At 33.1% G+C, this 16874-nt stretch overlaps 1 protein-coding gene across 3 annotated transcripts in view; it reads left to right on the top strand.

The window, feature by feature from the left end:
• LOC115211947 overlaps window positions 1-16874 on the top strand; it is a 1127226-nt gene that overhangs the window by 954785 nt on the left and 155567 nt on the right. For all 3 annotated transcript variants that reach the window (XM_036502953.1, XM_036502951.1, XM_036502952.1), the window contains one exon: window positions 10977-11088. In XM_036502953.1, coding sequence (XP_036358846.1) covers window positions 10977-11088 — 112 coding nt within the window. The remainder of the gene's footprint in view (window positions 1-10976; window positions 11089-16874) is intronic.

Raw genomic sequence — 16874 nt, 5'->3', positions numbered from 1 at the left:
ACATCTATAAATCTTCGGTAGAGTTTGTCAGAAATGCAATTAATTAGATCGATTCGAGCGTCAAAAACACGAGCGGTCCAACCAATTACATTTTTAGTTATGTCTCAAATTCCGCGCCAAAAGCATGCCTAGACTCCATTGGAAACGTATGCCGCATCAAATAAAATATTGACTGCCGCGTAGTTAAATTTATATATATGTGTGTGTGTGTGTGTGTGTGTGTGTGTGTAACTATATTTATTGCTTTGATTCTTTCTTGAGTGAAAGTAAACATTTGAATTCATAGTACATAATAACACATTTTTATAACTTCACTCACCTCCTGCTCTTCCTCTTTAGAATTACGAGTAGTCTAGTTTTTTTAGTGCTAGATTGTTGACTGTAGAGTTTGTCTCTTCCTGACACTTACATGGTGTGACTGTAAAATACATTTATTTCTCGTGTGAAGAAAATTGTTATGTTTGATTGGCAAATCCACTATTGTTTATAGCATGTGCCTATATCACTGAAAATAATTTCATTAAATTGCAGTGCTTAAATTGTAGAATCTACAACTGACAGGCAAGTTTTTGTTTTGCTGAAAGAGTGATGTCATTTAATTATGTAGCATTATGAAATTATAATTTACCTATAGCTCCAAGTGTTGTAGATTGTGATCTGTGCCTGGACTGCTGCAGTGCAGTAATGAGTGAATTACTTGGGAGATTTAGGAGTGAGTTTTGGTTATGTGTGGAATATGAAAAGATATACCTAACAGAATAGTTTCGTTAACTCACCTAAATTTCTTAGAAGAATCAGGAGGGAAGCTCATTTATTAGATAGCCTTGAATTGATAGAGCTCTTATGAGTCAGATAATTTTGAATATCATTAGTCAAGAATGTGTACCAATTACAAGAGTCTGTGATGGTTTTGAAGATGCTGAGTTTGAAAGTGAGAGAGATCAAAGGGAATGATAGTAATATGTTTAGTGTATGAAACTAGTTGATACTGAGGATTAGAAAAGATTTGCTTTCTACACAGGTAACATCTGTATGGAATAAGTATACTCCACGAAGAGTTGTAAACATTAATGTCATTAAGACTGATGACTTGGCAGAATGTTGGAATGAGAAATATATCTTTGATGCAGGAAGTGATTGGATAGTTATTGGTGATTGGAGGAGATCAGAGAAAATTAAAGGAAGCATATATATTTAGATGAGATATTCATGTGAAAGATGTTGGAAAGAGTAAAATCTACATATGAACAGGCATCACCTTTCCAAGTGATTTGAGTATAGAATGAAGCCTGGACAGCATTGATGTATGATAGAAACAGAATTAGTTATTACTAAATTATCACCATAAAATATATCATAAAACATATAGTCTCAAGAGAAACATAGGTCCACAAGCCATTTAATAATGATTTAGAAGTTGAAAGGGTGACAGTTTGTAACCCTATTGTCACTAGATTGCATCCATAGCAGTGGCATGCAGCACTGAATGCTCTTATTTAGTATTATTTCATTGCTAATAGGTACTATAGAAAGGTAGAGCTCATTACTGAAGATTTTGAAGCACTGTACAATTACTGAGTCTTTCAAGAGCCTGAAGTCGTATCTTTGTATCTTTATAGTTAATTAAATGTTGTTTTTGTGCACTAGGTCTGCACAGATCTCTCTCTCTCTCTCTCTCTCTCTCTCTCTCTCTCCTTCCCCCTCTCTCTAAAATAGTGTGCTCTGACTACATTATTCAATGTGTTTTTTTTTTAAAGATAGTAGAGGTTTAAGGGAAATTGACTATTATTTCTAGCAGATCAAGCTACTATAAAGAAGCCCATTTATTGGCATATAGCTAAATTAATAATCCAGCAAGTGTTGTCTTGGTTATTAATAAAGTTATCTCTATTAACAAGAAAAGAACTATCTAATCTCCCCCTCTTTTCTTTCTCTCCTCTTCCTCTACCCCTTGTTTAGCTGGCAAGCATCCTAACAATCGAACTAAACTAGCTAGAATTTTTGTTGTGTGATATATATTCTTCTAATGGTTACCATTTTGCTAATATTTCACGAATCTTATGTATATGCAATAATCAGTAATACTTTATTTCACTTCTATGAGCACCATTTCGGACCATAAGATTTCTGCAATATAAAATAAATAAATAAATGAATAAATAAAATCTTAACAGTAAGAAACAACAATATAAAATGATGTTGAAAAGAAATCTTAAAATTCTGAAATTGTGAGGTTTTCTATACACACCACATTCCTTATGCATTATGATTTTTCTGTCAATATATTTAAGCCTCAAAAGTGTTTTGTTGATGAGTATGTTTAAGAAAATGTCTATATTCACCTTTTCTTAGGAAGATCATTGTTAAATCTGAAAATATTTGGAAAGTTTCAGAGCTTAGATTCTTCAACTACCACTACTAAATAAATATTATTTGTAATAACATTAATATTAACAATAATAATGGTTTGGGACTGGCAGAATTGTTATAATATTAGATAACATTTCTTGTGCTATTTTGTTTTAGCTCTTTTCATTTAAATGCAAATCCTGAGATCTAGTTTACCATCCATCCTCCTGGGTCAGTAAAATTAAGTACAAGTCAAGCACTAGAGTTAAAATGTTGACTTTCCTCTTCCTTAAATTGAGACCTTGTGCTTATTTAAAAAAAAAATCAATATTAGCTATAATAATAATTTCTTGTATTGATACAAGGTTGCACACTTTTAAATGAGGACCATGTTGATGTATAATACTGTTATTTGTTTTAGCAACTGACATAATAAAAAGCAAAGTAGAACTCAGTGAAATATTAATGTGATGAAACAAAATACTAAATACTGTATTTTATCCAATGCTTACTGAACCTGCCACAGTAACAATAGTCAACTACTGAAAGATAATCTAATAATAAAGATGATAATTTGGCATTTTTTGGCTTTAAAGATTGTTTCCTGTTTATGTCAGTATTTATATTAATTGTTGTTGTTAAAATGTCTTAATGAACAGATCATGCTTGTTCATTAAGACTTATGGTTAAACGTATTCCAGTCTTGACCATTCTTTTATTTTTGGTTTTAAAGGTGTCTAAAATTGCATTGTCTGATACCTCTACACCTATTTTTGAGACAGTAGCATGTAATTTGAAGGAGATATGGCTACAGTTTTTGGTAGATCTAGTGACCATTATTCATTCATTGATTTGTTTATACCAGATGATGATGTTAGTGTGTGAAATGATACCTTTAGATTCTAGATGTTAGATATGTCCCTACTTTTTCATGTCTTTAAAACTTTCGAAGTTTTTAAAATTTTTATTGGATTTTAGGTGGCTAACTGGAAAATTGTTTATGAAGAGATTTTCTAGAAAATTCTAGTATATTAATAATAAGCTGAGTTATTCTTTTATTCTTTCACTGCTTTTAGTATTGGGGTTGTGACCATCGTAGAATGTTTAAGGGTTTTAGTTGGTTATTTATTGACTTCTATACTTTGACTGATATATTTTAAAAAAATAATTTAACCTGTCTGTGTCTGTCAAAGTTTATCTCAGCATAAAGTGTCATAACTGATGGAAATAAATGAATTGTCGTAAAGCATATTTATTTGATGCACCGATTTTGCTCACACAGCCCTTGCCAGTGTTTATTTGTGTGTATGTGTGTGTGCTCTCATACACAAGTGTATGTGTACCTTTCAGTCTTTTATTCTTTTACTTGTTTCAGTAATTGGATAACAGCAAGGTTGGAATAAATAGGATAAAACCTTTATAAGAATTAGTAGTTATCATGAAAAACCTCATAAAGGAAAAATCCATCAATTATTCGTCTTAAATATATTTATGCTAACTACTTGATAAATTCTTATAGAGATTTTATCCTATTTTTCAATTGTAAATTTAACCGGGATATATTCAGTGCTGAATTTTATTCTGAATAAACACATGTACCGAGATGCAATTCGAAAAGCCTGCCTTTTACATAGATATATAAGTGTGAACAATTCTATGTACTATGCTGGATACATTTGGTGTTCATCTGGTATGTTGATTTTTTGTTCGTTTTTGTGTGTCTTGAATTATGCTTGCACTGAAGATTAAAAAGTGCATTTTGTGCACTAATTATGAAATCCTATGATATGCAGCTGAATTCTGTTTTTAAAATGCTCACTTCGAGAGTTGCATTCCCTCGAGTTCAGTACAATGTGTTTATTTATTATGGTAGTTTTGACTTTAAGAGTCCCTCCTAGTGTGAGGCATTTATGTATAGTAATGCCCTTAATATAAGTAAATATATTTAAGAGGAATGATTGATGGATTTTTCCCTTAAGAGGTTTTTCACGCTACTTGATAAATTCTTATAAAGATTTTATCCTATTTTATCCTATTTTTCAATCATATATATATGTTGAAGAGCGTAGGCTCGAAACGTTAAAGACTTGTTTTATTTATATTTCCTGAGCGCCATACTAATACAATTGTTCGTTTGTTTTCCACCTGCCTTCGTCTTTTGTTTATTTTCATAAAGGTTCCCGTTATATATATATATATATATATATATATCAAGGCTATCTTTGACTTTTTCTTTTGAAAGGGTTCTTTTTTTAAGCTGACCTCTACAGACTATTATTTATAGCTTTATCTTTTTGAGTTTTATGCTTCCAAAAAGGAATTATTTCTCATTTTCTAGCAGTTTATAAATTCCTAAGATGTCAACAATGTATAATTTTTGCTGGTAAGAATAAAGTTTCTAATATGGATAGATATGGTAAGAATAAAGTTTCTAATATGGATAGATAGATTACTTCAGTCCAATGATAGAATATCTGTCATGTTTACAAAATATGTTGGTTCTTATCCCACTGGCAACCTTCAACTTTTTCTTTCTATGGGTTTTTTAGCCCAATATTTACCAGCTGTAATTTATAGTTTTATCTGCCTTCAGCTTCACTGTTTCAAAAAAGAATACTCACACATATATTCATATATGTGTGTGTGTGTGTGTATATATATACACACGTGTATGTGTGTGTCAGTGTGTGTGCGTGCACACATGCATATTACACAGTTTATAGTTTATGCAGTAGTGAGTAATTGAAAAATTGTGGGCTGAATTTGCTTTGGTGTGATCATGAAGGATCACGAAGGAATCATCTCCAATTTAGAATTTAACCAGGCTATGTTAGGATATTGCATTGTTTGGATATGCAAAGGGAGCAGTCTTGGCAATTGATGTATAAGTATGTAATTGGAGATATTGTTATGTTTTAAAATCCAGGTGTATTTCAGTTGTATTGCTGCAGTTCTGTAGCTTCATGTACATGTGTGTATTGAAAAATGTTATCAGTAAGGCATATGCAGCACTTTATGTTACTATTATAAGTGGAAACCTTACCGCGCAGCATACAACATATATTTTAAATGCATTTTCCATTCAGAGAGCAAGTACTCATAGTAAGGCAATTGCATTGAGAGAAGGAATTATGTATGGAGCAGAAATCTAAATTCTTCCTGTTAATCTTGGCTAATGAATAGGTGAAATTATCTTTACAGCTGTAACTTTTTAAGTCTATGTAATTGTTGGTCATTCTTAGACCATCATCACTGTATAATCCTAATTCTATAAAATCAAATTTGGATGGAAGATTGTATAAAATAGGTAATCCTATTAGATTGCAAATTTCAGCTTTTACCAAAACCACCCATAGAAACATTGGTAAGTTCTAAGCCATTATACTTTATCCAGAAAGAATTATCAAAAGATAGAAGAGATTTTCTAGCAGGTACACTGGCATCCATGTCCAAATCTATGCAGCTTATTTCAAAGACCTTCATTAAAGGCTTTCATTTCAGTGATAAGTATAAAATCAATGATTGTCAAACTATCTGAATATACTGAAGAACCTGTCTTACCAGGGATAATGGTTAGTAGATTGCATAATTCTGTCATTAATTGCATCAAATATGACCTTGCTAATGACTTTTTTGCTCATGCAGGATTAGTAAACCTGCGTTTAGGGTCAGATGAGAAATTAGGTTTATTTATAGTCTTTTGCAGCTAAACATTCACTTCTATCATCTAACTTACAGGCTGAAGCCAACTGTTTAGCTTCCTTCTTAGTACATTTGTATATGTTTGGATTACTTTTCTTTTAATCTTTGTAATATTATTAGAAAGGTGTTGTTCATACTAATTTTTCACAGTTTCATATTTTTCACCTTATCTGAAGTAGGTATCTATTTAAAAGAGTTATGGAAATACTTCAAGTCATTCATTGAAGTGTATTGGAAGTTGCTGGAATAATTTATGAACTTTACTTTCTTTATCATGTTCAGAAAGTTGTATTTTCTGATTTTGAATACAGACTGCTTGTTGGATTATTATTTGTGAGCTCCTGTTGCAAAAGTATACTTTACAAACATGCGTTTAATAAGTTGTTTTGTTTATTTCAATAAACTTTGTCATATATACATTCCTTGATGGGATTGGTATATTTTCCATTGAACATAGGATGTGAAATTGTTCCATGCTGGATTGCAGATTTGAGTTAGTAGACAGAGTTCATCAATAAAGAAATACAGAACAGATACTGGGGAACAAATAGGAAGAATTGAACTCAGTACATAAGAGTATGTTTGTGTGCGTATATGCAATCATGCACACACGTGCATACACACACACACATTAATTGGTTGTAAATTAACATAAGTGACTCAATTGTTGAAAGTGTTTGCATTTAACCAAAATAACTTAAAATTCATGACAATGTTATTTATTTTTTTCTGAAACCTGCAATCAAAAATATTTTTGCAAAGTGATGTGATAATCAATAAATATCAAGTTAAGTAAAGAGGACTGTGGTGTAAGTGGAAAATCCCCAATGAAATTTAAAATTTAGCAATATAAACACATATATTCAAAGAACAAATACACACAGAAATACAAATTAATAAAATATATATACACCTAAAAGGCGGACATGAAACATACTCATAGTCATATACTCAGAAAATATGTGATGGAATATATGAATACACACACACATACATACTGACACACACACGCACATACACACATATGAGTGAATTTGTTAAACAAAGACTATAGGTGCTTGCTATTTATGTATGCATACTTGTGTGTGTGGAAATGCTTAAATGTTGATATTTCTCAGTTTGATGTGTAACTTTCTGAGCAAAACAATGTAATGTTTATAAATTTCATCAATATTATAACTGGTTGATATGTGATTTTTAAGACCTGTAGAATGAAAAATATCCCTTGAAAACAGATAAAAGTTGGTGACAGGAAGTGTAAAATCTTGTGTGAAATAAACCCCTGTCCACCCATGCTAGCATAGACAAGAAAGATTAAATGCATTTTCATGCATGCAAACACACACACACACACAAAAGGGTACTGTAAAGTATGGATCCAACAAGTCATGCAGCTTTCACAGTAAGCACTTCATTCAGAATCAGCTATCAGTTTACAATGTAATCAATTACCATGTTGTGTAATGTAGTCGAAAATCCAGTTAAATTATAGGTCTAACTATTATGTTCCAGTGATCTCATAAGTTATCTTTTTATTTGCTTTGATTTGTGAATATCCAATTGTATTGTATGATGCTGAACATACATATTGATGCAATCATGTACATATAATTTCACATACCATTACAAAATGGCTGTTATATGGAAAAATAAAATTATTTTCACTTCTCATACCTCTTCATTTTATGCTGTGTGTGTATATACATGTACACAAACACACATGCACATTAGTATTAGCTGAATATTAAAATGCAGTGGATTTTGAATTTACAAATATTAATTTTATAGATATAAATCTTATCACAAATGTCATATTTGATGGCATGTTAGGAAAAGTTTTAATATGATTGTTGATTTGTACTACTTGAGTAGACAAAGACTAAAAGATAATGTTAATTCTACTGCAGAAAATTTTGGCATGAGTAAACTTTTGAATGGAATGTCTTTTACCTGTGGATACTCTTAACAAAAATTACAGCTATAAAATAAGAACAAAACTTGCTAGCATATAAAAGATAGTGAACTGTATCTAAGTATTATTCCTGTTGTAAGGTTTGAACTGAATACTTGAACTAAGGTTTGACCTCATAACCATGCCATAAGTTCAGCACATTAATAGCTTCCATCACCATCTCTTTTTCTCTTTTTACTTGTTTCAGTCATTTTGACTGTGGCCATGCTGGAGCACCGCCTTTAATCGAGCAACTCGACCCCAGGACTTATTCTTTGTAAGCCCAGTACTTATTCTATCGGTCTCTTTTGCCGAACCACTAAGTGACGGGGACATAAACACACCAGCATCGGTTGTCAAGCAATGCTAGGGGGACAAACACAGACACACAAACATACACGCACATACATATATATACATATATACGACGGGCTTCTTTCAGTTTCTGTCTACCAAATCCACTCACAAGGCTTTGGTCAGCCCGAGGCCATAGTAGAAGACACTTGCCCAAGGTGCCATGCAGTGGGACTGAACCCGGAACCATGTGGTTGGTAAACAAGCTACTTACCACATAGCCACTCCTGCGCCTATAATCATCATCATCATCATTAATCATCATCACCACACCAAACAAAATGCATAATGCATAGGGCAGTGAGCTGGCAGAAACGTTAGCACGCCGGGTGAAATGCATAGCCGTATTTTGTCTGCCGTTACATTCTGAGTTCAAATTCCGCCAAGGTCGACTTTGCCTTTCATCCTTTTGGGGTCGATTAAATAAGTACCAGTTACACACTGGAGTCGATATAATCGACTTAATCCATTTGTCTGTCCTTGTTTGTCCTCTCTGTATTTAGCCCCTTGTGGGTAGTAAAGAAATAGGTATTTCATCTGTCTTTACATTCTGAGTTCAAATTCTGCTAAGGTCAACTTTGTCTTTCATCCTTTTAGAGTTGATAAACGAAGTACCAGTCAAATACTGCAATCAGTGAAATTGATTAACCTTTCCCCTAAAATTCCAGGCCATTTTGCTATAGTAGCAAGGATGATGATGATTATGACGATGATGATGGTAGTGGTGGTGGTGGTAGTGATGATGATGATGATCGTCGTCATCATCATCATCAGCAGCAGCAGCAACAAGTTGGTGGATTGACAGAATCGTTAGCATGCAGTGGCAAAATGCTTAGCAGTATTTCATCCAGCTTTACATTTTGAGTTCAAATTCCACTGAGGTCAACTTTGCCTTTCATCCTTTCAGGTTTGATAAATTAAGTACCAGTCAAGTACTGGGTCGATGTAATCGACTATCCCCCTCTCCACAAATTCCAGGCCTTGTGCTTATAGTAGAAAGGATTATTATTGTTAACTTTTGAAGCACTAAATCAGTTGTTCCAGAGAGGTGCTTAAATTATTTAAATCATCCAAATGTATTACTGATACTTATTTTATTGTTATTGAAAGCCATCTCTGATTCAGCAGCTATATGATGAAGGGTATTAGCTATACTGAAGTGTGCTTGTAATTTGATGGAAATTTGTCTCTTTCTATCAGTCAAAATGGCTATATAGAAGTTTTCTCATTGGCTTGTTTATTGACTTTGAAGGAGTGAAAGGGGATATTGACTGATAGGATTTTTAAACAATTATATACAGAACAAGATGCCATGTAGCTTCAAGTTTATAATTTTTAAAGCCTCAAGTAATAAAGAGGATTTCTTGCTTGGACGCAAGGTCTGTTGTTTAAAGGGATGAGAACAATTGGACTAAATCAACTGCTCCTAATGATTACTTTATAAATCTTCGAAGGATAAAGGTGATAAAGCTGATCTTCATCAATTTCAAATTCACAGAGTAGAGTAAAACTAAATACTATTTCTGCCAATTCACCGCTGTTTTACTAGGTTCATGAAGGTGGTGATGATAATGATGTCACTGATAATGACTACAAGCTCAACAGCATAGAATTCTTGTGGCAATTTTGAATGGAGTTCCAGAATTAAATAGATCTTGCTTTCTTCAGCGTAGAATATCTGAAAACTTTATTGAATTTTCTGTAAAAGCAGGAGACTGAATAAGTATGTGTTTGCATGCATGTATGTATGTATGTATGTACATGTATGTCTATATATGCTGGTGCATATACATACATGTGTATGTGTATGCATGTATTCAACATATATACATGTACACATATGTATATATATGTGTGTGTCTGTGTCTGTTTGTCTGTGTGAACTGCAGTGCTACATGCCAGTGATATGTAGGCCTTGAATGTAGAAGATATGTGAAGACTTGAGAGGAATTAAGCTGGTACACTCCTACCATGTCAGTGTACATGTGCAACTGAGCATTAGTGTATTGAGAGAAAAGTGTTGGGCATAAGAGAAATTATATGTAGTGTGCAAGAGAGGGGACTGCACTTGTTTGGTCACATGATGTAGATGTATATATGATTAGAAAAATTTTAATGTATAGGAATTGAGATACCTAAAACAAATTAGCCTACATGGAAGCATGACTTCAGAAAATAAATGTGTTCTAGAATGACAATTTGAATTTCATCATCTGGATTCAAGTTTGTTGTAACATAGCTATCTAAAATTGTGCAGCATTCCTAACCTAGGTACATACAGGTAGTATATATTAAATATTTAATATGCAGTAAATTAATTCAATAAACCTTGTGTTTGCGTTTTTTCAGAGGATAACCTCATTAATGTTTTGTTGGTTGTTGCAGGCATAAGGCAGAAAAAAAGTTTTTGGTGTTGCCAATAGATTACACAACATTTTAATTTTCAGAAAGTTGTACACAGAGCATTGAAATATTAGTATAACAGCTTAATTAGTAAGAACAATCAGTTGAGACATAAGTTGAATTATGACTTAGTATGCAACGAAAATTTTGTCTCATACAGTTTTAAGATATAAATTATCTAGAGTGAAATATAACTTCATTTCATTCTCTTTTTCAGAGACAACTCCACATGCTCCATACAATGTTACAGTAACGACCAGTTTATTTACAGCTAAAGTGCAATGGATGCCAGCCTATAATGGAGGCCTAGAGCAGAATTATGTGATTTGGTAAGCCACTGTCTGTCACTTTTGTTTTTTAATTTTATCTTTATTCTACAGCTAATATATTAAAGATTGGATTTTCTGTGTTTGCATGTTTCTTTCTAACTTATCGCTTGAGATTCACAACTATGTTTCAGTTTATATTATGTTTATATGTACCACACAATTGCATGTGTACTCATTCATTTTAACTTTCTTTATTTTTAATGTACTATTAAATTTCGAGTTCTGTATTAATTGCTCTGCAAACAAACTTTTCCTTTTTGTTAATTTAATATATACTATCTCTGTTGTCAACAAAGGGACTTTCTCTTTCTCTCTATCTCTCTCTCTTCCTTTACTCTTCCTACTGGCTGGGTAGCTATGTATCTTCCCTACAGCAGCACACCTGTTTCTGCCCTCATTCTTGATAATTCTCTCTCCTTCTCTTGCTTTTCCCTCTGGCTAGGTGACCTAGTATCTCCTTTACATTGATTAGCATACCTGTTTCTGTCATCTTTTTTGTACCACTGTCTCTCCCCCTTCTCTCTCTCTCTCTCTCTCTCTTCTCACTCTTGCTGAGTAACCATGTACCTCTATAGCAAGACACCTGTTTCTGCCTCTCTATTTCTCTGTCACACTCTAACATTTCATCTGACACAAAATCCAACGCCCCCACTCCTCTCAAAATTCCTTGTCTTGCAAGTTACTTGGTAACTCTGCCTGTGCTGGTGCTATCTAAAAAGTATCCAGTCCACACTGTAAAGTGGTTGGCATTTGGAAGAGCATCCAACTGTAAAAATCATCCCAAAACTGACCTCACCTATGCTAGTGCCATGTAAAAAGCAAAGTCCACTCTACAGAATGGTTGGTGTTAGAAAGGGCATCCAGCTATAAAAACCCTGCCAAAACATACAGTTAGCCTAGGGTAGTCTTCTACATGGCTGGTTCCTGTCAGCTGTACTACCTATGCATCATGGAAGTTAGATGTTAAACATTGATGATGATGATGAGGATGATGATGATGATATATATATACATACACATTTTTTGTATTAAATGTATTTAATATTTTTTGTATATTGACTTGCCTAACATGCTTATCCTGACATTTACTCCTCTACTGGCTCAAGTTTAAATCTCTTGAGCACTATGAAGTGTATTCTATACAGAGAATATCTCTCATATATCATCGTCATCATCGTTTAATGTCCGTTTTCTGTGCTAGCACAGGTTGGACAGGGTCTGGGAAGCCAGGAGGCTGCATCAGGCTCCAGTCTGATCTGGCAGCGTTTCTACAGCTGGATGCCCTTCCTAATGCCAACCACTCTGTGAGTGCTGTGGGTGCTTTTATGTGCCACTGGCACAGGTGCCTGGGGAGGCTGGCAGTGGCCACAATCAGTTGGTGATTTTTATGTGCCACCGGCACAGAAGCCAGTCAAGGCAGCGCTGACATCAGCCACATTCAGACGGTGCTTTTTACGTGCCACAAGAAATTTATATGGAACTTGAAGTTGGTATTTCTTTAATTTTATATCTGTTATAATGAATAATCACAAATTACAAAATATTTTCAATCATATTGATCATGAAAAACAAAACTGATCAATCTGAGAAATGTTTTGTAACAGGTATGAAATAAAAGAAATACCAACTTCATGTTTCATTCTATGCAATAGCTCTATGCAGAATTCATGCTCCTCCTCCAAGTCATGTAGCAAAACATCCAATGTAAATCCCATGATGAAATGAAAGCATGTATTAGCATGGGTGGCAAGCTCCCTGAATAACTGTCGCGAAAAGTAGTCATCATTGATACATGTGCCAAAGTGTGTAGGTACCCAGCGGGACTAAAATGCCATATCTATGCTGTTTATGTTTAAGAGAAGAATCAATCAACATTGCTTGAAATTGAGTTGCAACAATCTCTCTCCAAGACCTTGGGCAAGTGTCTTTTACTATAACCTCAGGCCAGCCAAAGACTTGTGAGTAGATTTGGTAGGTGGAAACTGAAAGAAGCCCATATATGTGTGTGTGTGTGTGCGTATGTATTTGTGTGTCTGCAATTGTCCTATCCACCATCGCTTGGCAACCAGTGTTGATGAGTTTACGTCCCCTGTAACTTAGCGGTTCAGCAAAAGAGACTGATAGAATAAATACTAGGCTTGCAAAGAATAAAACCTGGGGTCGATTTGTTTGACTAAAAGCAGTGATCCAGCTTGACTGCAGTCAAATGACTGAAACAAGTAAAAGGAAAGAATATATATATACAGAGTGTGATGGGTAAATTGTCGCCATTTTATATTTTTAATTTTGCACATGCGCATTATTTGTTTTTGATTTTCATCAACTATACAGTATAGTAGGATCAGTTGGGCAGCATTTGCGAGAAAAATAGCACCATGATGTAATTCACTTTACCAAAAATTTGGAAATGACATGCTGTACTGTTTAGCATTTGTGCCGGAAGCTCCAATACAAACATTTCAGAGTATTTGGGTATCAGTCTGAGGACATCTATCAAGAGTGATAAGGATCAAACATTCAGTCAACATCATCGTGTTTGGAGTGATCACTAGTGATGGTGACGTTATGCCTCCATTCATCTTCCCAAATGGCATCAGACTCAACACAGAGGTCTACTTCAAGTGCTTGGAAGAGGTAGTGCTGCCTTTGGTCAAGAGGGTTGCTGCTGGAAAACCCTATATCTAGCAACAGGACACTGCACCATGCCACACAAGGAGGAGAACCCAGTGATAGCTGTCAGACAATTTCTGCAACCATATCACCCCTAACTGCTGGCCACCTAACTCCCCAGATTGCAACCCCCTTGATTATTATGTGTTGGGCACAGTTGAGCAAGAGACCAACAAAACCTCTTGTAACACCAAAGATGAACTGAAGGCAAGGATTATGGCAGTATTCTCCAACAAGGAGACCATTCAGAATAGTTGCAGGAGATTCCAAAGTCATCTTGAGGTCATGGTTGAAGCCAATGGCGATTTTATTGAATGAATTTACTCTTTACTACTTGAAGATATTTTTATGTAATTTTGGTAAATATATGTTAAAATGAGATGTCAGTGTTATTTTCATTTTTGCTTAATTTAGATGACAATTTATTCACCACATCGTGTATGTGCATATATATGCATGCATATATATATATATATGATATATATATATATGTGTGTGTGTGTATATATATATATATATATATATATATATATATATATATATATAAATGTTTACCGTTAACATGGAAAATTCAATAAACAGTTACCAGGGTAGCAAAATTCATGCAAGTAACAAGGATGTTACTTGTATATATATATATTTATATATATATTAGACAAAATGGGATAACAAACCCAAGGCTAACAGGAGTTTTCAGGACATTTATAAGGAAAAAGTTATAGATATATAGTCTTACAGCTGTTTCTGGGATATTACGGATATCCCTTCATCAGAGACGGTAAATGTTTGAGTTCGAAATAAGGAATTATTATAGAAAAGGAGGAGATAAGGAATATAGAGGGAAATAAGAGAATGAAAGTTGAAATAAAAATATAAAATATATATACATATAAATATATATATGTATGTATATATATGAATATATATATATATATATATATATAATATATATATATATATATATATATATATATAAATGTTTACCGTTAACATGGAAAATTCAATAAACAGTTACCAGGGTAGCAAAATTCATGCAAGTAACAAGGATGTTACTTGTATATATATATTTATATATATATTAGACAAAATGGGATAACAAACCCAAGGCTAACAGGAGTTTTCAGGACATTTATAAGGAAAAAGTTATAGATATATAGTCTTACAGCTGTTTCTGGGATATTACGGATATCCCTTCATCAGAGACGGTAAATGTTTGAGTTCGAAATAAGGAATTATTATAGAAAAGGAGGAGATAAGGAATATAGAGGGAAATAAGAGAATGAAAGTTGAAATAAAAATATAAAATATATATACATATAAATATATATATGTATGTATATATATGAATATATATATATATATATATATATATATATATGTATTTATATATGTACTAGCAAACGTCCCCCTGTCCATTTGTATAGGTGAAGAGGGTTAACTTAAGTTGTGGAGATGTTTGGTGATTGTATGGGGTTGTTACTTTTGGTTAGGGTGAATGCGATCTTTTGATGAAAGAAGCATTTGCTATTTTACTTATTTGGCAGTGCACTGTGAACTTGTCAAATGGACTACTAAAACTTAAGGCTGTTTCAATGACATAACTCAAAATGAAAGACTTGGAATGAAACATGTCAGTAATTTATAAGCAGTAAAATTATTGAATAGAAGTGACTGAATTGTGATTTTAAAAAAACTGATCTAATAATGTTGATCTGTTCAGCTTGGTCGATTAATTTTATGCAGCTGTAAAATCTTATGGAGAATGTATTACAAAGAATCTGACAATTCTGCCTATTATGTAGCTTGAATGAGAAACTGTAACTAAAGATTATTAACCCCAAAATTTTACACGTTAAAATAGCAATCAATTTTTCTCTCTTTTTTGCTTAATTAAAATGGCTGCCTTTTCCTCGTAGTTTTTCATGTCAGCTGTAAAGGTGAAGAGTGTTAAGTAGTGGAGATGCTTGGTGATTGTATGTGGTGATTACTTTTGACTGTTTCTTCTCAATAAGGATAATTGATTGATAATGAATCTTAACACAACATATATACAACTTCAAGTGGAATTGGACATCATAAATAACCTTAAACTTTTTGCTCTCAAGCATACCTCATGATGACACCTATACGCCTGACTGAACACTGTTTTATCTCCAAAGTGAATATTGCAAGTGAAATTTAAACAATTAACAGTTCTTTGGATTTTGTATTTGACGACTGTTGCTTTAAGTATTTTATTTTGATTTTCACTGACATAGTGGTAAGAACAACAGGATACATAACAGTAGTTTCAAATAAAACTAACAATGGAAGTTTTAATCATCCGATGGACAGGCAAACATTACAAAAATAGCAACAATATTAAAAATGAATTAAAGCATATTCTGTGTGTTATAAAATATATCAGAATGTGATCTTTTTCATTTCATTTACAAAACCAGTTGTTATGTTCAACTTAATCTGGATTGTAACAATGATTTTTTTACATTAAGGAAAGATAACAACATAATGAAGGAAGAAAAGAGTTCATTAAATTTCTCAGTAGATGTTTGATGTTTAGTTCATTGACCTTAGAATTATAGACACAAAGTCAACTTCAATAGACTCCAAACTAATTATTTTGGTATGGTATATGCTACAAGGGTTATGCATGTTACTAATTTTGTCTTTTTACCACCATTGATCTGAGGTAGTATAATAACTGGAAATTCTGGATATGATGACAGTCCAGTGCTAGCAGTAAATATATGTCTGGCAACAATCCTGAAATGCCTTACTGTTTTCTGAATTCCATCAAAATTTCCACTCTCTATTAGTTACAAATTGTAAAGCTGTAAATAAATGAATTGATTGTTTCCATACCACTAATCCTAAAATTTATTTTCTCAAAGAACCATTTATTTTTGTGTATAACCCATCAATCTACAGTATAAGAACTAACCTCTGTAACACTATATGTAAAAATTTAAACATTATGTTATTGATAGTTGTTTGTCAATTCTGGATATTAAAAGACATATGATAGTCTGTTTATACACCAGACATCTTTTGTTAACATGTATTACTCAAAAGTATTGGTAAATCTAGAACTAGATCTACATCAATAAAAAGTATCT

This window comes from Octopus sinensis, linkage group LG5 (assembly GCF_006345805.1).
Source record: "Octopus sinensis linkage group LG5, ASM634580v1, whole genome shotgun sequence".
NCBI lineage: Eukaryota > Metazoa > Mollusca > Cephalopoda > Octopoda > Octopodidae > Octopus > Octopus sinensis.
The sequence above is the reverse complement of the archived record's forward strand: the minus strand, read 5'-3'. Positions and strand labels throughout refer to the sequence as shown.